General features: G+C 42.0%; 1 protein-coding gene across 1 annotated transcript; it reads left to right on the top strand.

The window, feature by feature from the left end:
• The first annotated feature begins 271 nt into the window (after window positions 1-271).
• Window positions 272-21862, top strand: LOC139415378 (estrogen receptor-like). Its single transcript, XM_071163486.1, has 10 exons — window positions 272-504; window positions 2145-2867; window positions 5207-5436; window positions 8125-8241; window positions 8912-9093; window positions 9320-9473; window positions 11876-12014; window positions 16826-16959; window positions 19346-19529; window positions 19850-21862. Exons 2-10 carry the CDS (start codon window positions 2599-2601, stop codon window positions 20115-20117), a joined length of 1677 nt encoding a protein of 558 aa, XP_071019587.1. The 5' UTR covers window positions 272-504; window positions 2145-2598; the 3' UTR covers window positions 20118-21862.
• Window positions 21863-27394: the final 5532 nt, after the last annotated feature.

The raw sequence follows: 27394 nt of genomic DNA, 5'->3' as shown, positions 1-27394 counted from the left end.
CAGTTTTAAGGTATCCCTGTGGAAAGGCCCTATAATAGCAAAAAATATACTTGAAATATACATCATTTCTTGAGCACAGTAGGGCTTGTTTTAGTGTAGTTTGGTGTAATCTGCAATGCTGCTGTATGTTTATCTGTAAAAAAAAAAATACAAAAAACTATAAAAAGATGGAACATTCGTTGCCTGATTTGTCTATCTACTTATCGTTTCCCCACTGAGTTGCATAATGTTGGCATCAGGAGAGAGTGTTGACCTCCCATTCTGTTTGCTGTGTTATGGTGACCTGCTCTAGAGAGACACCATCAATATCGTACTGGCTGCATCTTTACTTTGTTTCTCTTATTTTATTTGTACCTACTTATCTTGTTCTCATTGTGGAACAACGCCAGATCTCAGAAAGACAGGAGAAAGTGAGATGAGGAAGGGAAGGAACAGTCCCTACACAACAATGCTCATGATTAGACCCAAAGGAAGAGCTGAAAATTGATCCATAATGACATGAAGGTAAGTATGTATATATATATATATATATATATATATATATATATATATATATATATATATATATGGTATCTTTGTAATTTGTTCCTATTTTATAGCTTCCTACTTGTGGAATAGTTTTGTGTCATTTTGCCTTGAGTATATTTCTCAGATTTGCAAGTAAGTCAGTCCCGTGATAGGCACATTCAATAATGATTTGACTTGAAGTCAGTGTCAGAAAGGAGTGGTATTCTGTGCGACTGCAGTACCTACATATACAAAAGTATGTGGACACCCCTGTCAAATTAGTGGATTTGGCTATTTCAGCCACACCTGTTGCTACAGGTGTATACAATTGAGCACATGGACATGCAATCTCCATAGACAAACATTGGCAGTAGAATGGGCTCAGTGACTTTCTACGTGGCACAGTCATAGGATGCCACCTTTCCAACAAGTCAGCCCACCAGGGCTGCCCCGGTCAACTGTAAGGGATGTTATTGTGAAGTAGAAGCATCTCGGAGCAACAACGGCTCAGCCGCGAAGTAGACCACACAATCTCACAGAACGGGACCGCCGAGTATTGAAGCGCGTAACGTGTAAAAATCGCCTGTCCTTGGTTGCAACACGCACTATTGAGTTCAAACTGCCTCTGGAAGCAACATCAGCACAAGAACTGTTCATCGGGAGCTGAATGAAATCAGTTTCCATGGCCGAGCAGCCGCACACAAGCCTAAGATCACCATGTGCAATGCCAAGTGTCGGCTGGAGTGGTGTAAAGCTATCCTCCATTGGACTCTGGAGCAGTGGAAACACAATCTCTGGAGTGATGAATCATGCTTCACCATCTGGCAGCCCGATGGACGAATCTGGGTTTGGCAGATGCCAGGAGAGCACCACCTGCCCAACTGCATAGTGACAACTGTAAAGTTTGGTGGAGAAAGAATAATGGTCCGGGGCTGTTTTTTCATGGTTCAGGCTCCTTAGTTCCAGTGAAGGGACATCTTAACGCAAGAGCATACAATGACATTCTAGACAATTCTGTGCGTCCAACTTTGTGGCAACAGTTAGGGGAAGGCCCTTTCCTGTTTCAGCAACACAATGCCCCCATGCACAAAGCATGGTCCATACAAAAATGGTTTGTCGAGATCAGTGTGGAAGAACTTGACTGGCATGCACAGAGCCCTGGTCTCAACCCCATCAAACAACTTTGGGGTGAATTGGAAGGCTGATGGCGAGCCAGGCCTAATCGCTCAACATCAGTGTCTGACCTCACTAATACTCTTCTGGCTGAATGAAAGTCCATGTAGCAATGTTCCAACATCTAGTGGAAAGCCTTCACAAGAAGAGTGGAGGCTGTTATAACAGCAAAGGGGGGGCCAACTCCATATTAATGACCATGATTTTGGAATGAGATGTTCGACAAGCAGGTGTCCACATACTTTTGTCTATATAGTGTAAAAACTAATTGACTTGAGCATTCAAAGAGGAAATCACACCAGGGTGAAAGCTGTCTGCTAAAAGCTTTTCAGGGAAAAGAAGCTGGCATTTTAGAAACATTTAAGAAAGGATAGGGGAGTTCTTGGAATGACTGCCTGTTTCTTTCCTTCTTATACTCTCTCCCTCTGTCATTATTTTTTTCTCCTTTCCTCTATCCCTCTTAGTTAAGGGAATAGAGCAAAAAGCTCTGCCTCTCGATGGAAGGAACGAGGTAGGACATTTTGGGGGTCAGTGTGTCTAGCCGGAAGCTGGGCAAGAAAGAGAGATAACACAGTGAACCCCACTCCCAAACCTCTTCAGCGTAACAGCCTGTATTAAGTTGTTTGGCACACATTGAAGAACAGGGCAAGAGACGGAGAGAGAAGAGGAAAAAAGAGGCAAAACAGAGCACCTCTCCCCTCCCACCCCTTAGTGAGCCAGTCTAAATCATACTGGTTATAAGTGCTGCTGTTCTGTGAGTATCACACTCACAGAACAGCAGCACTTATGGTCAGACAGACACAGGCGCAGACCTTCAAACCTTGCGGAGCTCCTCTCAGATCCTAAGCAACCCTGGAGAGCCTAGCCATCTCCCCCCAGAAACTCTCGCCGCAGCCACCGCTCACTCCCTACAGTGACATGTACTCTGAGGAGACCCGTGGGGGTGGAGGGGCAGCCTCCATTGACTACCTGGAGGGAGTGGATGACTACACTGCCCATGCCCCTGGCCTCGTCCCCTTCTACAGTTCCTCAACCGCGTCCCTGGATGCCCATGGACCCCCCTCGGACGGCCGCCTGCAGTCCCTTCTGTTTGTGCCCTCCACTCCCCAGCTCAGCCCCTTCCTCCGCCACACCAGCCTCCCCAGCCAGTCTATCTACCTGGAAATCTCCTCCACACCCGTAAACAGGTGAGCGATATAACTGTCTTTGACCCTTATGGGGGGGCAAGAGTTAATTATCTGTCTGAATGTGTGCGGCTCGGATAGCTGTACTGTACCTAGGTGATCAAATCACATTTTATGTATAAAATAGCTTTATTTATACAGGTTTTTCTCATTGAGAACATCTCTTTTCCAAGAGAGACCTGGTCCAATAGCAGCAGGGGGAACAATGTTTCAGACAGAACAACTTACATACACTAACACAACATTAAACAAAATTATAAACACACATACAGTACAACAAACATTTAACGTTAAAAACAAGTTTGACTAAAAACAGCTGGCCTAAAGACTCCTCTATGATTATATACATCGATCAAGTGTTTAAACTCCACCAACGAAACTAGATCATCAAATTTTAAAATGTTCAGGAGAGAATTCAAGGACCACGGAGCTAAGTAACTGAAACTATTTTGACCATGACCTGTTCTAATTTTTGGTACTGTTAGAAGCAAATGAGAATGGGACCGTAATTGATATTTATTTACCGACCTGACTAAAAAAAAACAGAGATAAAATAGCATTTTACCCAATATGGCCATATAAACCAGTGTATACCCGTGTTTAAGCCTACGCCAGGTCAATGACGACCATCCAACAGCGCTGTAGAGATCACAGTGATGTGTTGGACGTACTTACAAGCCCTTGTAAGTAATGTGTAAGAGAGTGAGATCAGTGACCCTATTCCACTCCATTTGATCTGAATGTTCGTTAGAGTTAGTGTTAACTCTTGTGATGTTAGTTTTAGCAGTGTTGTTTGGACAGTGTGCTGACTATGTAGTGTTGTTCAACAGCTGCTGTTTCCCTGTTTTTTTTCTTCTTCACCAGACCTCTGATTATGTCATTTGTTACAGAGCATTTTAATAGACATGTCATATTTTGCCCCATATGATTGCTTGGAGAGAAATGGAGGGATAGTCTACATTGATTGACATGGAGTTTAGGTTTAGTCTTTCTCTAATTGTACGCTTCAATTGACTGTCGTTACTCCACATTAACAATATGTATTTGTCTTCCTGTGATCACATTTTGTTATTTGGCTCAGTGTACTTTTGTTTCTCTAGCATCCTCTAAGTAGTCTGACAAACAATGACAGTCAGACAAAATAAATACTTTAAAACTAAACATGTATTCAGGACTTAGTTTCATAACACCTTTCCAATAATGTTTTGTCCTCAAAGTGGGGTATTATGCTCATTATATATGACGTTACTAGGTGAGTTTCATTTTAAAGTTAAACATTCATTATCAGAAGGGAAATATTTAGGCTGTTGAAAAGCCTTAGTTACGGAGCTCTAATTCCTCAGATTAGCGACTTTGCTAGAGACCTTGAGAAAATAACTTTCTTCACACCGGAAGCGGTACTTGTAATCTCCCGTCTGGTCTACTGCATCTCTGTTGGCTGAGCTCCCCGCTTGTGCCATCAAACCCCTGGAATTTATCCAGAACGCCGCAGCCCACTTAGTGTTCAACTCCACTGGTTTCCAGTCAAAGCTTGCATCCACGACAAGACCATGGTGCTTGCCTACGGAGCAGCAAGGGGAACTGCCCCTCCCTACCTTCAGGCTATGCGCAAACCCTACACCCCAACCCCGAGCACGCCGTTCTTCCACCTTTGGTCTCCGGGCCGTCCCACCCCTACAGGGGGTCAGTGCCCTCTTAGGCCCGTCGAACGTCTTCTCTGTCCTGGCACCCCAAAGGTGGAATGAGCTTCCCCCTGAATCTAGGACTGTAGGTCCGAAACCCTACCTCTTCAAAGAGTATCTTAAATAAGACATCCCTTATCAGCACCCCCATTGTATGAATTAAACATGTACTTCTGTTTTCCTACTAGCACTAACTTTGCTGAAATGCTTAAGTGTGGAAAAATGTACATTAACACGATTGTGATGTAGTTGTCTCACCTAGCTACGGTATCTTAAGATGAATGCTCTAACTGTAAGTCACTCTGGAAAACAGCGCCTGCTAAATTACTCAAATTAAATGTAGTCACCTCTTACAGCTCTCTTTATTGAATGAGAAAATATCTTTGTTTGACTGTTGTGAGATTTCTATCGGAGAAACTGATGTTGGTCATTTCAAGTTTTGAAAGCACTTAAATTGAAATTGAGGCAGAGGTCATTAGAGGAGTATGTTTTCAAAGAGAACCAGCACATTTTTGTAGCCCAAAAGTCACATTTTGAATGAATGAGTTTGCAAAAGTTTTTTGTGATGTCATCTTGAAAAGAAATTCAAAGAACAACTCCAGGTTGATTCGTCCGAGAAAAGCCAATCATCTGACCATCCTGACCAACCCTGTGTTGCAGGTCAAGTGTGGTAGCCAATCAGCAGTCAGTGTCCCAGGAGGAGCTCAGCAGCGCCTCCGACACTGCGGTGGAGTCAGGGTCAGGCTCAGGTTCAGGGCCAGGGGTCGGTGTGTTAGAGATGGCCAAGGAGACTAGGTACTGTGTGGTCTGCAGTGACTATGCCTCTGGGTATCACTACGGAGTTTGGTCCTGCGAGGGCTGTAAAGCCTTCTTCAAAAGGAGCATCCAAGGTAAGCCTCTCATCCCTACTATTATATCCCACTTCACTTCAAAACATTTAACTCCTTCTATTCACTGAATCAGAAGATGCACTCACGACCAAACTATTTAAATTCATATCTAAGCCCTCTTCACAATAAGGGTGCCACAAAAATACCACGTAATTCCCCATTCAGCACTATACTCTATTAAAAGTAACTCATCTGACTGGCACCCAATGTTCCCTCTAAGCTGCGTGCGAGCAGTAGCCCCACGAAGCTCTCCCGGTACTGCCATGCAGAAATATCAGCCCACAGAGAGAAGCACGTTATTGAACTTCACTCAGATTTCTAGAGCAGTGGTCACGTTGATCTCCAAGGCATTCCTAGTCGATCGCCAAACATTTCTGTAAAAAAAAACTATTTAAAAAATAAAAAAATGGTTTCAGGCTGTTGCCAGTAGGTGTACCCGATTCAGCTGCCCTGTGTGCCGGGTAGGCAAACTGTTGCCATTTTTGAACCATTTCATGTGTTTGAAGGTACAAACCCTGCCTTCCTGGTGGTCCCAGAGAGACTATAGGGCTACCGCTTGCCAACTAGATGGCTCAGATGACCGTGTCTGCAGTAATATAAGCAGACAAAAGAAAGCTACAGCAACATTGATACTGTGAGATAAAAAAATAAAAATAAACCATGATGACAGAGAGACTATTAACGAATACAGCGAAGAGCTGCTGTTTTTATGAGTGAGTTCCAGTGCAGGCTGAGGTGAGGACGGCTAGAAATAATGGCTGGAACGGAGTTAATTGAATGAAAACCACGTATTTGATACCATTCCAAGAATTCTGCAAGAAAAACAATCCGTGGGCAAATCAAGCAAAGCTAATATGCGTTGATAATGTATTGGGCCTATAGCTTACTGCACAAACTTCATTGCTACAGTACTGTTTTTAATTGGTTAATGTTGCATAGGCTTATGTTTTTTAAGTAATGTTAAAAAAAATCTGACCGTTAGATTGCTGCTTGCATTTTGACTCGGTGATCTTGACTCAAAAGGTTGGTGAGCACTGTTTTGAGTTTCCTGTTAACATTATAAATGTTTCCCTTTACTGTTGCACGTGATCAAATCAAAGCAATATTAGCCACTTTCAATGCAACGTATGGAAACTAAATGAACTATGCAACAGATTTTGTTGTAAGCAGAGGATTCTATTGCATTGACATGCACTACTCAGCCTGTACTCTACACAGACCGGTGTGGTATAAACGATTGGAGTTGCAGTAGTCCTATATGCAAATGTACCATTACCATATATGGATCTGTGCCATTTACGTTGAACTGGATTGTGTTTACAGCATAAGCGGTCGTGACTAGATGTGCTTGTTTTGAGATCAAGGCGAGAGATGCTTGTAGCCACGTGTGCACATTTTGTTCATGTCCTTTGCTAGTTAGTGATTTATTAGCCCAGTTATAGATAATTTGTAGTCAGTAATAGGGGACGGATTGCTTCCTACAATAGCACAAAATGTGTACATTTCTAGACATCTTTAAAAAGCAAGTCAGGTAAAGAGCTTTTAATAAGCTAAATAGGCAGAGGGTAGCATAATTTGTCTGATTCTCTGTAATAATGGTATGAGAATAATAATGCATTTTCTTTTGTAAAGTGCTTTCTTGCATCAAACAACAATAGATTTTAAGTCACTTGTCTCAAGGACAAGTGGAAAAACAGGTTAATGTCAAGCTCTGCATGTTTTTTTCAAAAGTCTCATGAAATGTAGGCCTACATTGAACACCACACATTGGCTGCTACTGTAGGCTGAATGATAGAACAGCTATTTCCCTGTTAAAATTTAATGGAATGCATTTTCTTCATTGTTTTTGATGGTAGTCCACTCTGGTAGGCCTACATTATGATCAAATAGCCACATTAGCCTACATGGCCACTGTTAAAACTGTAGGGGGTACAGCCTAAGTGTTAACAGTAAACGCATGCTGTAAGTTTTCACAACGGTCAAGTTTGCACTCAGCAGACCTGACATTTGCTCAGCGCTGGGAAAAAATGAGAGGGAACATTGCTGGCACCCACTGTGGGCACATGAATATTATTGAGAAATCAACCTTGACATTGGCTGTTAATTGTTCCTGGTTCCCAGCCAGCTTCAAACCTCTTACAGAGAGAAGACCATCGAAGTTTAACTGTCATTTACCAGGACCACTTTAGTGATATTGCTAAAGGTACTTTGGGTATAGAGAAGGAACTAATCAAAGAGAACAGAACGACCTGAATTAAGGGAAAATATAATGTTCCTTTCATATCTGAATGAGAGTCTGTAGCTTTTTTTGCAAGTGTCTTGTAGAGTAGGTATTATGCCATAGACAGTTTTCATTATTACTGAAATAGAACATGTTGTAAAACCATATTCTAATGTGCTTTCAAAGTTTAATAGGCTATCCTAGGTAGCGGAGTTAATTGTACCTTGTACGGCAGAGGAATCTTAAATTACATTTCATGACGTTCCGAGGGGGTGGACATCACACAACAAAAGACACACAATCAGAACACAGTAGTCTCATGGTAATAAAACAATGTAGATACCACAGTTGAATTCAGTCTATGCCAGAGAAATTTGAAAAAGCAGTATAGAGTGTTCCTCTCTGTCAAATAACCTCAAACTGTGTGCCAGTCCCCGTGATTGGATCACAATAAAGTTTTCTTCCAGGTCACAATGACTACATGTGCCCTGCGACCAACCAGTGTACCATCGACAGGAACCGTAGGAAGAGCTGCCAGGCATGCCGCCTCAGAAACTGTTACGAAGTGGGCATGATGAAAGGAGGTGAGCAAGGGAACACAATGGTGCTCACGTGTGTGCCCGCACACACACACAACTTACTTACGGTTTGGTTTGGCTTGCCTCAGTAGTGTGAAAAGGGTAGTATTAGTTAAGACTGCTTGATGCTGAAACGACAGGCGGTGTGTGGCTAAGCATTGTGTGTGCAGATAAAATAGAGACATATTTTATCATGGTGTAACGGTCATCGTTGCGTGAAGAAGGATCGGACCAAAGCGCAGCATGGTAAGTGTTCCTGATTTTTATTAACACTAGAACAAAATAAGAGTGAGAAATGAAACCGTCCTGTCAGGTGCAGAACACTAAACAGGAAACATACAAAACATAGAAAGCTGGACATAGAATGCCCACCCAAATCACACCCTGACCAAACCAAAAAAGAGACATAAAAAGCTCTTTAAGGTCAGGGCGTGACACATGGCCTTGAACCACTTTTCTCTGATGGATGTAAAGGATTGATTAGTAGCCTACACACCCACAGTTTTGTTTTCATACTTCATGAATACACACACATCCATCCATACACATGCACACAGTGAAATTCTACAGCAAGGAAAATATATGAATTTATACGTGGGAGTAAGAGTGTAAATAGCGAGATAGGTGTGTGTATGCGTGTGTGTGTGTTCGTTACTAACTCTACTCTAAACTCCAGGCTTGCGAAAGGACCGCGGTGGGCGGGTTTTCCGGAGGGATAAGTGGCGTGGTGGCACTGCTGGTGACAACAGTGTTCTGGAGCACAGCAAAGCGTCCCCTCAGGATAGTAGCAAGAACAGCAGCTTCGGTGGTGGAGGAGGAGGAGAAGGGCGTCTCAAGATCACCATGCCTCCTGAACAGGTCTGAACATTTTCACTGGCTTCCTCCATTTCACACATCTCCAATGTAGCCACTTTCATTTAGCAACAGTCCTAAACAATTCAGTTAATACAAAATGAATATGTAAGTGGAAACACAAAGTAACAAACAAAGTACCAGGATTATTATCTTCCTCGCTAGCAATCATAACCATGGGTAAAATTGGAATTAAATGCACGGTGCCAGACTTTCTGCTCTCCTCTCCCAGGTGCTGTTCCTGCTGCAGGGTGCGGAGCCTCCAGCCCTGTGTTCTAGTCAGCAGTTGGGCCGTCCCTACACAGAGATCACCATGATGACCCTGCTCACCAGCATGGCTGACAAGGAGCTGGTACACATGATCGCCTGGGCTAAGAAAATACCAGGCAAGAACCTAACACGGCACAGAAATGATACAGTGCCTTCGGAAAGTATTCAGACCCCTTGACTTTTTCCACATTGTTTACGTTACAGATTTATTCTGAAATGGATTAAGGGACCAGTTTTCCTCAGCAATCTACACACAATAGCCCATAATGACAAAACAAAAACAGGTTTTTAGATAATTTTGCAAATGTAAATAAAAAGAAATACGTTATTTACGTAAGTATTCAGACCCTTTGATATGAGACTCGAAATTGAGTTCAGGTGCATCCTGTTTCCATTGATCATCCTTTAGATGTTTCTACAGCTTCATTGGAGTTCACCTGTGGTCAATTCAATTGATTGGACATGATTTGGAAAGGCACACACCTGTCTATTTAAGGTCCCACAGTTGACCGTGCATGTCAGAGCAAAAACCAAGCCATGAGGTCGAAGGAATTGTCCGTAGATCTCTGAGACAGGATTGTGTCGAGGCACAGATCTGGGGAAGGGTACCACAAAGATCTGGGGAAGGGTACCAAAGTCTACAAGAACACAGTGGCCTCCATCATTCTTAAATGGAAGAAGATTGGAACCACCAAGACTCTTCCAATAGAACCTTCTAGAAGGACAACCATCTCTGCAGCACTCCACCAATAAGGCCTTTACTGTAGAGAGCCAGACGGATGCCACTCCTCAGTAAAAGGCACATGACAGCCCCCTTGGAGTTTGCCAAAAGGCACCTAAAGACTCTCATGCCTTGAGAAACAATATTCTCTGGTCTGATGAAACCAAGATTGAACTCTTTGGCCTGAATACCAAGCGACACATATGGAGAAAACCTGGCACCCTTCCTATGGTGAAGCATGGTGGTGGCAGCATCATGCTGTGGGGAAGTTTTTCAGTGGCAGGGACTGGGAGACTAGTCAGGATCAAAGAAAAGATTAACATAGCAAAGTACAGACAGATTCTTGATTAAAACCTGCTCCAGAGCACTCAGGACTTGGAAGGTTCACCTTCCAATAGGACAACGACTCTAAGCACACCGCCAAGACAACGCAGGAGTGGCTTCGGGACAAGTCTCTGAATGTCCTTGTGTGGCCCAGCCAGAGCCCGGACTTGAACCTGATCAAACATCTCTGAAGAGCTCTGGGAGCAACACTCCCCATCCAACCTGACAGAGCTTGACACGATCTGCAGCTTGACACATTCTGAGAAGAATGGGAGAAACTCCCTAAATACAGGTGTGCCAAGCTTGTAGCGTCATACCCAAGAAGACCAGATGCTGTAATCACTGCCAACGGGGCTTCAACAAAGTACTGATTAAAGGGTCTGAATACATATGAAATGTGATATTTGTTTTGATAAATTAGCAACATTTCTAAAAACTTGTTTTTGCTTTGTCATTATGGGGTGTTTTGTGTAGATTGATAAGGGGAAAAAAACGATTTAATACATTTTAGAATAAGGCTGTAACGCAACAAAGTTGAAAAAGTCAAGGTGTTTGAATACTTTCCAAAGGTACTGTATATGATGTTGTGACATGGCTTCTATAGTACTCATTATCTCTCTCTCTTTCTTTCTCACACACACAGACACACACAGAAAATACACACACACAGAGTAGACCCCCACACAATCCTAGACTTCAGCCTTCATATGACTGCTTACGCAACCACTTTCCTCCTGTATTGGCAGGCCTTGGTAGTGGCAGTGACTGGCTGCTGAGGTTGCACACTCACACTGGGACATTACAGGCATTAGGTCGATGATTACAGTCACCATCTCAAAGGGTCGTTTGAGCATAACCACTGCTACCCAATGGAGCCACACACACACATAACCTCCCCGTGACACTGTCTAAGTAAAAACTGATGTTATGATGTCCCAGTGTGCGTCACTAAGAACCCAAAAGCACACCCGTTTTAGGAGTCTTTAGCCATGTACAGAGAGGAAAAATGGAAGGGAATGGGATGTAATTGGATATGAATTTGGACAGCTGAGTTGTGCTGATAAGGACCCATGCCAGGCCAGCAAAGGGATTGCAGATAGGACAATTCACAATGGCTGTTATGTGGCAAGGTTGTAATAAGTGTAATGCATAGCATTTATCTTTACCTAAGAATTCAGATCAGAGAAAAAACATTATCCTGGAAAAATACAACCATCACATGATAATATACATATTGATCTGATTCAACTAGAGGCTTCGTCCAGTCAACCACAGATTAAAGGAAATCATCACTTTCATGACTTTGCATTTGCAGTGTGTGGGGGAGCTTCTATCCTTTGAATGACAATTTGACTATTAAATGAGTAATGTGACCATCTTAAAGTGGTTGAATGGACTAGTGGTTAATGTATGGTTGATAGTGGGTTTATATATGGTTTGACCCCAGTGTGACTGTGTCTCCTGGACTGGTAGGTTTCCAGGAGCTGTCTCTCCATGGCCAGGTGCAGTTGCTTGAGAGTTCCTGGCTGGAGGTGCTGATGATCGGACTCATTTGGAGGTCCATCCCCAGCCCTGGGAAACTAATCTTCTCCAAGGACCTCATACTTGACAGGTGGGTACACACATACATAAAATATATTGTATAAGAAACCAATCTAAATTGTAGATGTCCATTTCGCATCTTGTCTGTGTACGTCTACTGAAGGCCATGTCACAATGAGCCTAATTATGATAGTCCCATGGAGAAAGAAACACACTGTTTCACCTGCACAAGTCCCCATCATTACACTTTAACGTTGGCAGAGGGGAGTGAAATGTCATCAAAATGGTGACTCTTGGGTAAGATGGAAACATCATGCAAGATGGCATGAGAGAAAGGGGGGAAAGACCGAGAGATGGAAAGAGAGGGAGAGGAGGCCAAGAGGGCGTATTTTTCACGCACAGCCTGTTCCCTTCAAAGTAAACAAGTTTCACAGAGCTGCAGACCCTTCCTAAAGGGAAAGAGGGAGAGGGTGACATGAAATAAGGAGAGAGGAAGAAGGGCTGTTACTCTCTCGTTAATGTCTATGATGTTCTCATTTGATCTGAGTTTTATTATAGAGCATTACTTCTGACACGAGGGCCATAGCTAGCCACTTTGACATGATGAGTAAAATGGTGCAGGAGAGGTGGGAAGGCTAGTTGAGTTAGCGGGCAACTATCAAACTTATTCTAGATGGCTGCTCTTCAGAAATACTGTATGATTATTGTTCTTACCCTGACCACCATCTCTGGTCCAGTGCTGCAGTCACTCAGAGTTTCACTGTACTTTACGTCTCATCCCGACTCATATGGAAAATAAGAATTAAAAATGAAGATTATTTGTACAAAAATCTGATAGGTAATCTAATTAGGAGCCTATCTGATAAGATGTTTTATGTTTTACCTTGTATGTCAGTAATGTATTTGTATATGTGTTAACTTACAAAACATTAGGAACACCTACTCTTTCCATAAGACTGATCAGGTGAAAGCTATGATCCCTTATTGATTTCACTTGGTACATCCACTTCAAACAGTGTAGATGAAAGGGAGGAGACCAGTTAAAGAAGGAATTTTTCATTAGTTTTACCACTTTTCATGATATCCAATTGGTAGTTATAGTCTTGTCCCATCGCTGCAACTCCCGTACGGACACGGGAGAGGTGAAGGTCGAGAGCCATGCGTCCCCCGAAACACGACCCTGCCAAGCCGCACTGCTTCTTGACACGATACTTGCTCAACCTGGAAGCCAGCCCACCAAGAGGAAACACTGTACAGCTGGCGACGGTCCCCCACAAGAGTTGCTAGGGCGCGATGGGACAAGGACATCCCAGCCAGCCAAACCCTCACTTAACCCAGAAGACGCTGGGCCCTCCCATAACCCAGACGACAGTGGACACAACCACTCATGAGGCCAAAAGAATGATTCTTAAGCCTCGAGACAATTGAGACATGGATTGTGTATGTGCGCCATTCAGAGTGTGAATGGGCAAGACAAAACATTTAAGTACCTTTAAACAGGGTATGGAGCTAGGCACACTGGTTTGTGTGAAACTTAAGTTTCCCTTGTGTTTCAAGAATTGTCCACCACCAAAAGGACATCCAGCCAACTTGACACAACTGTGGGAAGCATTGGAACGCTTTCGACACCTTGTGGAGTCCATGCCCCAATTAATTGAGTTTGTTCTGAGTGGGGAGGGGGCAACGCAATATTAGGAAGGTGATCCTAATGTTTGCTTTTCTCTGTGCATATGCCTTATATGGAATTGTGCACAGATCCTTGCGTCATGGGGCCGTGCACAACCATGCTGAAACATGAGGTGATGGTGGCGGATGAATGGCACGACAATGGGCCTCAGGATCTCGCCATTTTACATGCAATTGTGTTCGTTGTCTGTAGTTTATGCCTGCCCATACCATAACCCCACCGCCACCACATCAGCAAAACGCTTGCCAACACAAAGCCATACACATGGTCTGCCAAGTTCTCTAAAACAACGTTGGAGGAGGCTTATGGTGGCTCAATTATCTGGCAACAGCTCTGTTGGACAATCCTCAAATCAAATCAAATTTTATTTGTCACATACACATGGTTAGCAGATGTTAATGCGAGTGTAGCGAAATGCTTGTGCTTCTAGTTCCGACAATGCAGTAATAACCAACAAGTAATCTAACTAACAATTCCAAAACTACTGTCTTACAGTTACACAGTGAAAGGGGATAAAGAATATGTACATAAGGATATATGAATGAGTGATGGTACAGAGCAGCATAGGCAAGATACAGTAGATGGTATCGAGTACAGTATATACATACTCATCTCGAGTATGTAAACAAAGTGGCATAGTTAAAGTGGCTAGTGATACATGTATTACATAAGGATACAGTCGATGATATAGAGTACAGTATATACGTATGCATATGAGATGAATAATGTAGGGTAAGTAACATTATATAAGGTAGCATTGTTTAAAGTGGCTAGTGATATATTTACATCATTTCCCATCAATTCCCATTATTAAAGTGGCTGGAGTTGAGTCAGTGTCAGTGTGTTGGCAGCAGCCACTCAATGTTAGTGGTGGCTGTTTAACAGTCTGATGGCCTTGAGATAGAAGCTGTTTTTCAGTCTCTCGGTCCCAGCTTTGATGCACCTGTACTGACCTCGCCTTCTGGATGATAACGGGGTGAACAGGCAGTGGCTCGGGTGGTTGATGTCCTTGATGATCTTTATGGCCTTCCTGTAACATCGGGTGGTGTAGGTGTCCTGGAGGGCAGGTAGTTTGCCCCCGGTGATGCGTTGTGCAGACCTCACTACCCTCTGGAGAGCCTTACGGTTGAGGGCGGAGCAGTTGCCGTACCAGGCGGTGGTACAGCCCGCCAGGATGCTCTCGATTGTGCATCTGTAGAAGTTTGTGAGTGCTTTTGGTGACAAGCCAAATTTCTTCAGCCTCCTGCGGTTGAAGAGGCGCTGCTGCGCCTTCTTCACAATGCTGTCTGTGCGAGTGGACCAATTCAGTTTGTCTGTGATGTGTATGCCGAGGAACTTAAAACTTGCTACCCTCTCCACTACTGTTCCATCGATGTGGATAGGGGGGTGTCCCCTCTGTTGTTTCCTGAAGTCCACAATCATCTCCTTAGTTTTGTTGACGTTGAGTGTGAGGTTATTTTCCTGACACCACACTCCGAGGGCCCTCACCTCCTCCCTGTAGACCGTCTCGTCGTTGTTGGTAATCAAGCCTACCACTGTTGTGTCGTCCGCAAACTTGATGATTGAGTTGGAGGCGTGCGTGGCCACGCAGTCGTGGGTGAACAGGGAGTACAGGAGAGGGCTCAGAACGCACCCTTGTGGGGCCCCAGTGTTGAGGATCAGTGGGGAGGAGATGTTGTTGCCTACCCTCACCACCTGGGGGCGGCCCGTCAGGAAGTCCAGTACCCAGTTGCACAGGGCGGGGTCGAGACCCAGGGTCTCGAGCTTGATGACGAGCTTGGAGGGTACTATGGTGTTGAATGCCGAGCTGTAGTCAATGAACAGCATTCTCACATAGGTATTCCTCTTGTCCAGATGGGTTAGGGCAGTGTGCAGTGTGGTTGAGATTGCATCGTCTGTGGACCTATTTGGGCGGTAAGCAAATTGGAGTGGGTCTAGGGTGTCAGGTAGGGTGGAGGTGATATGGTCCTTGACTAGGCTCTCAAAGCACTTCATGATGACGGAAGTGAGTGCTACGGGGCGGTAGGTGCACCTTGTGCTAGAGACAATAAAAGGCCACTCTAAAATGTGCAGTTTTGTCACAACACAATGCTGCGGTCAGAATGCCAATTGCACTGTCCCTCAAAACTTCAGACATCTGTGGCATTGTGTTGTGACAAAACTGCACATTTTAGAGTGCCCTTTTATTATCTCTAGCACAAGGTGCACCTGTGTATTGATCATAATGTTTAATCAGCATCTTAATATGCCACACCTGTCAGGTGGATGGATTATCTTGGCAAAGGATAAATGCTCACTAGCAGGGATGTAAACAAATTTGTGCACATCATTTGAGAAAAATAAGCTTTTTGTGCATCTGGAGCATAATCTGGGAACTTTTATTCCAGCTCATGAAGCACAGGACCAACACTTTACATGTTGCATTGATATTTTGTTCAGTGTATAAGAAAAGTGTATGTTCTGACAATGTAACCTCTACAAAATACATGCTTTTCTTATAGGTTTTGTTATTTATAAGTCAAGGTATAACAAAAAAAACATGACAATTACTATATTTGTATATACATTTTCAGGAATGAATTTCCATTGTTATGGCATGTGGATTTATCTACAACTGTGCCTTTGGTCTCCCATCCAGGGTTTTAACCAAGCCCCCAGCCCTGTTTAGCTTTGATATTTGTCACTTACTATTACCAATGTGCTATCGTGTGAATGATTGTTGAGGGATCTCCACTTAATAATGAAAGAGATTCACTGCTTCTTTCAAAGTTGTTCCTATCCTTCTCCCTCCTCCTTCGCATCCCCCTCTCCTCCTCCTCCCCTTCTTCCTCCTTCTGCTTTCACCCTTTCCTCCTGCTCCTCCTCGTGGCAGACTTGGCTTCTTTCTTCAATAAGTGTAACGTTGCGTGCGACTCACTTCAGACAGTGCTATGCAATTGCTTTGAAATGTGTGTATCTCATGTAGGTGAGACCTTAGAAGGCTTAACTTACATGTCTTTTGTATGTTATTATACAACTGGAACATGTATTTTATGTCTAAATGTTACCCATCCTTATAAGTCAGATATTATAAGAATCTAACATGAATCTTGTATGTGTATTTGCTGCCATATGTATTACTTGCAAGTTCTAGGTGGAACATACAGGAATCTTGTTCAATTATTCTGTATCTTTTCCATATCTTTGACCTCCAGGAGTGAAGGGGACTGTGTGGAGGGCATGGCTGAGATCTTTGACATGCTCCTGGCCACTGTGTCTCGCTTCCGCATGCTCAAACTAAAGCCTGAGGAGTTTGTGTGTCTCAAAGCCATCATCTTGCTTAACTCTGGTGAGTGTGTTATTCTAAGCTATTAAAGATACTTTGCTTAGTATGTTTTGTTGTTGTGAGTGTGACCTGAGTTCAATTCTGGGTTAGCCTTGGCTGTGATTGAACATTAAGTGTGTATGATAGAAAAACATCTCCATTAGGATTTTTTTTGTCCAATCACAAATGTTTTTTCTGTTTGAGGCAGATTCCGACCCGAGTTAAGCGCACGTAAATGGAACGAAATTCCCTATTTATGCACATTTCTCTCTTTGCGTATTCTGACCTTGAATTTAAGCATGGGAATAGCATGCTATTCACCCGCTATTCATTTGGGGTGGAGATCAAAGAAATGAAGATGTGGTGGTGTCTACAGATACTCCGTATTCTGACCTTGACTTAATTCCCTCATAATTCCACCATCTTTACTGGTGACGAAACAATGAATGAGGTCGAGCAACCTGTCGGTTCCAAGTGGAACAACATCTCATTTCCTTTCTCAGATAGAAATAACACCATCCTCCATGCACTGTATTTTACAAATTAAGAAGAACTAGGTAAATGAGTAAGCCGTTTGGATAAGGGGATTGTATAAATGACAATTGTTTTTAGATCTATTTTACCGTACAATCACTGTAGACAAATGGAAAGACAGTATTTTTTTACAGTGAAGTTTATGAAATGCTGGCCTTACAAGGATGACATTTGGAGACCCAACCTATAGGCTCCTGTAGCGATGCGCAAATGACAGTATAGCGCCAAACCTACTGAGTTGATATACCAACATAGGCCTACATAACTGTCACTTTAGTGTTAGTTTCCTTACATTTTGCATCATTCCATTACATAGTTTACCTTTCTTTCCTCTGTCACATTTGTGTGTTTGTCCTGAGGATCGCTGGCAATAGTGGAAGTCGGTTTCTCTCCTTGTTCGGTCTGTGGTCGGCGTTTGCAGTCTTCTAGCCATCATCGATCCACTTTTCATTTTCCATTTGTTTTGTCTTCCCACACACCTGGTTTCAATTCCCTCAATATATGTTGTGTATTTAACCCTCTGTTCCCCCTCATGTCCTTGTCCGGAATTGTTTTATTGTAAGTGCATGTGCACGTTATTCTGGTGCGCAACGGGTTTTGTACCCATTGATTGTTTGTTCTGGATGCCGGTGGTTTTATGTATTAAACTGCTCCGTTGTAAACCCAGTTGTGCTCTCCTGCGCCTGACTTCCCTGCCGCCAGTACGCACCCCTTACATCATATTAAGGTAACATATTATAATTTGGGACACGTAGCCTATTTTTATCATTATGGAACACAGGCCATAGGTAGCAGTTTAAACCTGGAGCCTGGCGCACAGTTCACGACAACTGGAATGTTATCACAGTTCTACAACTGGAATGTTATCACAGTTCTATGATTAGTGAGGATTATTTGGGTAGATTTGTGGGACTACTGTTCAATTGTAAACTTTTGTCATCTTCCAATATTTAATGGATTGAACAATTGACTAAGGCAACTTTCAGGATGAATCAAGCCACTGTATTTTTGGTTCACCAATATTTTGTGCTTAACAGACTGCAAACACAATTTTTTCCCCCTTCATTATTTATAAGTACTTTCTTAACCCTAAATTATATACAAGATCAGAATATTTTTTTTAATCTACCAATTGGTGCTGAAAAGGAGACTAATGTCTGTATTTAGGCCTACATGGCTTTATTTCATTGATCCCTAATATTCTGAACTGTTTTTGTCCATATACTCTAATGAGTCTGTAAAGGAAATTCTAACGGTACACCAAATTTAAATGGTTGGCTTTAGATAAATGTACTGAAAACGCTATTGAATGAAAACTCCACTATAAAATCTGTGGGCCAGCAAGTGGAAGGGTTTTCAGTAGGTGAATTACATTAATTCAGCGCGTGCAAGGGAACCACACCTGCAAAGCCTGCTCAAATGTCTGAGTTCATAAGTGCATAAGAATGGCGGAGTTTCCTAAGTCTGAATCTGCGACTTTCTAAACATGGTGCAGAACTAATGCATTCTGTTTCCCTTTAGTAAAAGGATGAACTCTGTTTTTATGCCACTCAAGAGCATTTGCTGTGTACAGAATTCGTTATTTCTCAATGTACCCTATAACTGTTACCATGACAACTGGGCCAGCTGTTCTATGTGTGTTAACTGAGAGAAACTTCTGTGTTTGTTTTGAGACTGACTAATATGTAAGAGACAGAAATACCTTAGCAATGGGTGTTGTTGCAGGTTTCTGATCTTATTAATTGCTGAGTTCGCAGTTGCTGCATTGAGAACATCAGGCTCTTCCCTTTTCCCTGTCTTTGTCTCTTTTTTTCTTTACTTAAAACCCTTGTAGGTACAATAACCTCTCCTCTGTCTCTCTCCTCATTCTCTCTAGGTGCCTTCTCCTTCTGTTGTTACTCTGTGGAGTCCCTCCACAACAGCCCGGAGGTGCAAAGCATGTTGGATAACATCACTGACGCCCTCATCCACCACATCAGCCAATCAGGAGCCTCGGTGCAGCAGCAGTCCAGACGGCAGGCCCAGCTCCTGCTCCTGCTCTCACACATCAGACATATGAGGTGAGGGCACTCTATCTAGTGGAGGAGCACTAAGGAGAGGGGAGGGGGGGTGGTAAGGGGAGTGTGGTTAGGAGACTGGAGCTGTTTTTCTCACAAATCAGACACATTATATGAGGAGTTCAAACTACACGAGGGGACACATGCTTCTGATGATGTAAATTCAGATTCTGAAAGTCGAGGCTCACTTTAGACCTAGGCGAAGGGAATGTTCATAGTATCTGTCAGTTATATACAGTATGATCATCATTTATTTGGTTATACCCATATTTCTGTGGTTATAAATATCCCCTCTCACTCCTCCTCTTCTCTCCTCTCTGTAGCAACAAAGGCATGCAGCACCTGTACAGCATGAAGTGTAAGAACAAAGTGCCTCTGTACGACCTGCTCCTGGAGATGCTGGACGCTCACAGGATCCACTCCCCAGGCAAGGTGGCCCAAGCCTGGGGACAGGCCAAGGGGGAGCCCCTCTCTACCAAAGGCTCCAGCATAGGACCCAAGCAAGGCAACCAAGATACCCAGCCCAGAAGCCCCGGTCCTGGGGTACTCGAGTATGGCACTCCACGCTCTGACCAGAGCCCCATTCCATGATGAGATATAGAAATAGGTATTTGTAGATATGGAAGATGTAAAAGTCCTTCCATGCGATATAGTATATGTAGAGAAATATTTTGACATTTGTGGAGGTAAGAGTAGATTAAAAAAAATATATACATGAATTTGTTATTTGTAATATTTGTTTATAAATTATGTGAATCATTTAATAGATAGTTAAAATGATTTAGCAGAGATCCATTGAATGTTTAGAAACGTTCGCACTTTGTACTGGCTCACGGCGGACTGAAATGTGCTCCATCTCACCAGATGTTGCCTTTCACAACATTTAGAAACTTTCGAGTGAAGTGTTTTCTGTGGCTTTAGCAGCATAGATCTTGATAGAGAGCAGCTAGTCAATGTTGATCAATGCATTATATCCTGTGAACATGAGCTTTGTGTGCCTTGACCAAATTTCCCTGTAAGCTAAGCTAACATATGGAATTGTTTTAAGATGGCCATACCAAGGATCATTTAGCTATTTGATTTTGAATTTTAGAACCCCTTAAAGTATCAAAAAATAGATAAAGAATTATTGGATGAAACATTGAATTTGGCATTACTGCTATTAGCCAACAGAAATGCATTGAATAACAGATTCACTACATGGAACAACAGATAGTACCCCTTAAAAATCCAAAAGGAAGTTTGTGCTGAAGTGTCTGTCCAATTTTTTCCATGTATTTATCCCCTTATTTTCAGCACTAAACTATCTCCATATATACTTCCATTAATGTTTTGAAACAATTGACAAAATTTGATATTTAAGGTGATGTATTACTGCATTCGTAATTTATATTGTACAGAACTCTTACAGCATTTCAGTTGATGGACAGCAAATAATGTTTTATGGACCATTTTATATGGTTCAAAAACAGAAGTAATGGAATGTAATAGCCCTACAGTGGAGGTGTCATAACACCCGTAAAACCTAGCGGCCAAACAGGGAAATGGTTCCAATCGTTTTCCACCATTCATTTTTCTCATAGGGGATTTTAGAAACACTTAAAATAAAGACAGTTCACAGAATTGTCAATTTTAAAGAAATGTAGCCAATTTATTCATTACTACATTTAATGTAGTTAATCCAGAGATTCTTGCCTTTGCCTCAGTTTGGCAGTAACGTTCGGATCATCATGGCATTGGTAGTTCTTCATGATAGGCACATTAGCAGCTAATTTGCATGGCATTTTTGGGAGGTAAATACAGGCAAATATATTGATAAGTTACCTTAACCTTGTAAATCCCTCTAGGACATCAAAACGTCACGATTCTAAAATCCCATATGGGACAAATGTATGGTGGAAAAACTATTGGAACTGTTTCCCTGTTTGCCCACTATGTTTTATGGGTATTATGACTCATACTGTGGTACTCTATTTACCCTTTTTTTGCAGCTGTTCTGTGAATATTTAATTGCTTACTCTAACAGATTGTTGTGTTAATTTAATCTAATTGTGTAATGTTTGTGGAAATGAGAGAGCGAGAGCGAGAAATGACTTGCTTGTTTCTGAATATTAAATAAGTAGATCATTAATTTGTTCTACCAGATATGAGAGCCACTGCTGATTACTTAGTCTGCTCTGCGGAAGTCTACACCCACCACATATACAATAAATGTAGACGTTGACTTGGATGCTACGGTCATCAAGTGCACACTTTTCAACTGACTATCATGTATTGCTGTGAATAGACCAAGGATAAGACTTTAATAAATGGGGTAGATATGTCGCATTATTATATATAAATTACTGTCTGGCATTTTGTTAATTAAGCAATGCAAACTGAAAAGCAATACAAAAACACCGGCAACTAATATTTAATGTGTAGTTTATTATATGCAAAGACTATTCTTCATTAGGTCAGAATTACCCAACTAAATACATAGATCATTACATAAGTATTAATGTTAATATTTAATAGTTTATACAGTTTCATTTTTCAACAGCCCACAAAGCACACTGTGACTCACCACCTGGATTCGTTCTCATGTATCAACATTTGAAACGATGTTCTTTACATTGGATAAAAGTAGAGACTCAGAGCTACAAAATGGTATTACATACTGTACATTGCATTTGAGGAACAATGGGAAAGTAATTCTGCTTTTAATGTTGTAAATTCACTTTTGAGAAAATGGCCTTTGAATGTTTTGGTATCTTGTGAAGAGCTCTTTGTCTACTTCCATTCAGCATCGTTCACACCCTCTTTAGCTTTAGCCCCACCCGTCTCGTTTTGCTCTCGGAGTGCACACTTGAAACTCTGGCCGATTATTGGAAACATAAAAACAGCCTAACAAGCTCTGCTGGCTTTTTGCAGATGTTTACTGACACCGGCCATATTCAACAGATGTTGTAAACACGGCACGCTAGCTAACAAGCCAGCCAGCTAACGTTAGCTAGTTAAACAACAATGAACATGACCAACAATGCCACAATGCTGGGAGCTAACCACCCAGGTTCAATGTTAGCTAGCTAACATTAGGCTCTAACTAGAAAAGCAAACGCTAGCTAGGGAGCCAGCCAGCTAACGTTAGCTATCTAGCTAACAGTACACTTCAGCTTAAGACATGTACAGTTGAAGTTGGAAGTTTACGTACACCTTAGCCAAATAATTTTAACTAAGTTTTTCACAATTCCTGACATTTAATCCTAGTAAAAATTCCCTGTCTTAGGTCAGTTAGGATCACCACTTTATTTTAATCTCTCTTGGGTATTTTCACGTGAAAATCGTGCCCAGAGCAAACTGCCTGTTACTCAGGCCCAAAAGCTAGGATATGCATATAATTGGTAGAGTTGGATAGAAAACACTCTAACGTTTCTAGAACTGTTAAAATAATGTCAGTGAGTATAACAGAACTGATATGGCAGGTGAAACCCAGAGGACAAAAAATAAAGAAATTCAGCCTACCACTGTTTCCAATGGCTTTCATGTTTATTATGAGGCGAAGTTGTCGCGCCCTGACCTTAGTATTCTTTGTTTTCTTTATTGTTTTGGTTAGGTCAGGGTGTGACATGGGTGATCTACGTGTTTATGTATGTCTATGGTTGCCTAGATTGGTTCTCAATTAGAGGCAGCTGTTTATCGTTGTCTCTGATTGGGAACCATATTTAGGCAGCCATCTTCTTTGGGTATTTTGTGGGTTATTATCTATTTCTATGTCTAGTTGCCTATGTCTGCACTAGTATTATATAGCTTAACTTTCGGTTTGTTGTTTTTGTATAGTTTGTTAAGTGTTCTTCGTCTTCATTAAAATCATGAATTGATATCATGCTGCACCTTGGTCTCTTCCGTACAACGAACGTGACAGAGGTTCTACCAGATTGCAGTTCTTAGGGCTTCCACTAGATGTCAACAGTTTTTAGAAAAAGTTTCAGGCTGGTGTTTGGTAGCGTTGGTAACGTTTGGGATTCATTTTGAATGCATTTTGAAGGAGGGAAAACTGGTGGATTACTGTATGAAGGGCGCCAGCTAAACTGAGTTTTTATGGATATAAAGGACTTTATTTAACCAAAGGACCATTTGTGATGTAACTGGGACCTTTTGGAGTGCCAAAAGAAGATCTTCAAAAGGTAAGGCATTTATTATATCGCTATTTCTGACTTTTGTGTCGCACTGGCGTGGTTAAAAAATGTTTTTCATGTGTTTGTCTGCAGGGCACTGTCCTAGGATAATGGCACGATATGCTTTCGCCGTAAACACTTTTTGAAATCTGACACAGCGGCTGGATTAACAAGAAGGTAAGGTTTATTTTTATGTATAATACTTGTATTTTCATAAATGTTAAATATTTACATTTCTGTAACTTGAATTTCGCGCTCTGCAATTTCCCTGGATGTTGGCTAGGTGGGACGCTACCGTCCTACCTGCCCATAAGAAGTTAAGAATGTGAAATGTCAGAATAATATTAGAGAGAATAATTATTTCAGCTTTTCAGTTATTTCATCACATTCCCAGTGGGTCAGAAGATTACATACACTCAATTAGTATTAGGTAGCATTGTCTTTAACTTTTTTAAACTTCAGTAAAACGTTTTGGGTAGCCTTCCACAAGCTTCCCACAATAAGTTGGGTGAATTTTGGCCCATTCCTCCTGACAGAGCTGGTGTAACTGAGTCAGGTGTGTAGGCCTCCTTGCTCACACACGCTTTTTCAGTTCTGCTCACACATTTTCTATAGGATTGAGGTCAGGGCTTTGTGATGGCCACTTCAATACCTTGACTTTGTTGTCCTTAAGCCATTTTGCCATAAATTTGGAAGTATGCTTGGGGTTATTGTCCATTTGGAAGACCCATTTGCGACCAAGCTTTAACTTCCTGACTGATGTCTTGAGATGTTGCTTCAATATCTCCACATAATTGTACCTCCTCATGATGCCATCTATTTTGTGAAGTGCACCAGTCTCTCCTGCAGCAAAGCAACCCCACAACATGATGCTGCGACCCCCCTGCTTCACGGTTGGGATAGTGTTCTTTGGCTTGCAAGCATCCCCATTTTTCCTCCAAACATAACGATGGTCATTATGGCCAAAGAGTTCTATTTTTGTTTCATCAGACCAGAGGACATTTCTCCAAAAACTACGATCTTTGTCCCCATGTGCAGTTGCAAACCGTAGTCTGGCTTTTTTATGGTGGTTTTGGAGCAGTTGCTTCTTGCTGAGCGGCCTGTCAGGTTATGTCGCTATAGGACTCGTTTTACTGTGGATATAGATATTTTTGTACCTGTTTCCTCCAGCATCGTCACAAGTTCCGTTGCTGTTGTTCTGGGGTTGATTTGCACTTTTCGCACCAAAGTACATTCATCTCTAGGAGACAGAACGTGTTTCCTTCCTGAGCAGTATGACGGCTGTGTGGTCCCATGATGTTCATACTTGTGTACTATTGTTTGCACAGATGAACATGGTACCTTCAGACGTTTGGAAATTGCTCCCAAGGATGAACCAGACTGGTGGAGGTCTACAATTTTTTTCCTGAGGTCTTGGCTGATTTCTTTTGATTTTCCCATGATGTCAAGCAAAGAGGCACTGAGTTTGAAGGTAGGCCTTGAAATACATCCACAAGTACACCTCCAACTAACTCAAATTATGTAAATTAGCCTATCAGATGTTTCTGAAGCCATGACATCATTTTCTGGAATTTTCCAAGCTATGTAAAGGCACAGTCAACTTAGTGTATGTAAACTGGAACTCACTGGAATTGTGATACAGTGAATTATAAGTGAAATAATCTGTCTGTAAACAATTGTTGGAAAAATTATTTGTTTCATGCACAAAGTAGATGTCCTATCCGACTTGCCAAAACTATAGTTTGTTAACAAGAAATTTGTTGAGTGGTTGAAAAGGGAGTTTTAATGACTCCAACCTAAGTGTATGTAAACTTCCAACTTCAACTGTACACTACCGGTCAAAAGTTTAAGAACACCTACTCATTCAAGGATTTTTCTTTATTTTACTATTGTCTACATTTTTAGAATAACAGTGAAGACATCAAAACTATTAAATAACACATATGGAATCATGTAGTAACCGAAAAAAAAGTGTTAAACAAATCAAAATATATTCTGTATTTGAGATTCTTCAAATAGCCACCCTTTTCCCTGATGATAGCTTTGCACAGCCTATGATTCCATATGTGTTACTTCATAGTCTTAATGTCTTCAATATTATTCTACAATGTAGAAAAAAGTAAAAATAAAGAAAAACCCTTGAATGAGTAGGTGTGTCTAAACTTTTGAATGGTACTGTATATACAGTGCCTTCGGAAAGTATTCAGACCCCTTGAATTTTTCCACATTTTGTTAATGGGAGACAACATTCTCTGGTCTGATGAAACCAAGATTGAACTATTTGGCCTCAATGTCAAGTGTCACGTCTGGAGGAAACCTGCCACCACCCATACGGTGAAGCATGGTGGTGGCAGCGGCAGGGACTGGGATACTAGTCATTATCGAGGCAAAGATGAATGGAGCAAAGTACAGAGATCCTTGATGAAAACCTTCTCCAGAGCACTCACTACCTCAGACTGGGGCAAAGGTTCACCTACCAACAGGACAATGACACTAAGCACACAGCCAAGACAACGCAGGAGTGGCTTCGGGACAAGACTCTGAATTTCCTTGAGTTGCACATCCAGGGCCCAGACAGGAACCCGATCGAACATCTCTGGAGAGACCTGAAAATAGCTGTGCAGCAACGCTCTCCATCCAACCTGACAGACCTTGAGAGGATCTGCAGAGAAGAATGTGAGAAACTCCCCAAATGTGCCAAGCTTGTAGCGTCACACCCAAGAAGACTCTAGGCTGTAATCGCTGCCAAAGGTGCTTCAACAAAGTACTGATTAAAGGGTCTAAATACTTGCATAAATGTGACATTTCTGTTTACTTTTAATACATTTGCAAACATTTCTAAAAACCTGTTTTTGCTATGTCATTATGGGGTATTGAATGTAGATTGATGAGTGGAAAAAACAACTTAATACATTTTAGAATACGGCTGTAATGTAACAATGTGGAAAAAGTCAAGGGGTCTCTAAACTTTCTGAATGTGTATGTATGTGTATTATATTTACAAAAAAAAAATATGGGGTATTGGAAATTCAGAAATGTACATTGATGAAAGCTACAATTTATATGCAGTTTCCCCCAAAAAGAAAAAGAGCCAAAGAAACTCAGGTTGATGTTTATTATCATGAGTCTTGTCCTGGAGCGATTTTTCTTAGATAGGCCAGCTGCAAAGTCAACATCGGCTATATTGTAAAAACTCAAACAAAAATGAGCTTGTTGGTCTTAATTTAAGGTTAGGGTTAGGCATAAGGGTAAGCAGCGTGGTTAACGGTTAAAGTTTTAAATCTGATTTTATGACTTTGAGGCTGTACCAGATTGTACCCATTCTGCAGAGCTGCCTCCAGAACAAGATTCATGACAAAAAAAATGCTAACCTGCCAAAGAAACATGAGGCACTGCAGGCTACAGTATCTATGAAATCAATCCATAGATGGATAGCCTTGATCCTGTAGGAATTTCACTAGGCCCAATCCATCAATACTCACCAAAAATGGACTCTTCCCCATCTTTCCATCCTTAGCGCCCTTGGCCCCATCCCATTTCTCTGTGTTGACCTCTGCCTCACTCCACTCCGGCCAGATGGGGTAGCGGCATCTCCTCAGCTCTCCTGGGCCCTCTGAGGCACTAGCCACCAGGGACGATGCTCTAGGGTGTAACCACAAACAAGCATGATTCAGGTTTGACACCAATAAACAGGTGCTGTGGTATCCATAA

The sequence above is a fragment of the Oncorhynchus clarkii genome, chromosome 8 (assembly GCF_045791955.1).
Source record: "Oncorhynchus clarkii lewisi isolate Uvic-CL-2024 chromosome 8, UVic_Ocla_1.0, whole genome shotgun sequence".
Lineage (NCBI taxonomy): Eukaryota > Metazoa > Chordata > Actinopteri > Salmoniformes > Salmonidae > Oncorhynchus > Oncorhynchus clarkii.
The sequence above is the reverse complement of the archived record's forward strand: the minus strand, read 5'-3'. Positions and strand labels throughout refer to the sequence as shown.

Coding starts and splice junctions, on each gene's coding strand:
- LOC139415378 (XM_071163486.1), top strand. CDS start 2,599: ATGTACTCTGAGGAGACCCGTGGGGGTGGAGGGGCAGCCTCCATTGAC. Junction 12,015..16,825: donor AAGGACCTCATACTTGACAG/GTGGGTACACAC, acceptor TTTGACCTCCAG/GAGTGAAGGGGACTGTGTGG. Junction 19,530..19,849: donor TCACACATCAGACATATGAG/GTGAGGGCACTC, acceptor TCCTCTCTGTAG/CAACAAAGGCATGCAGCACC.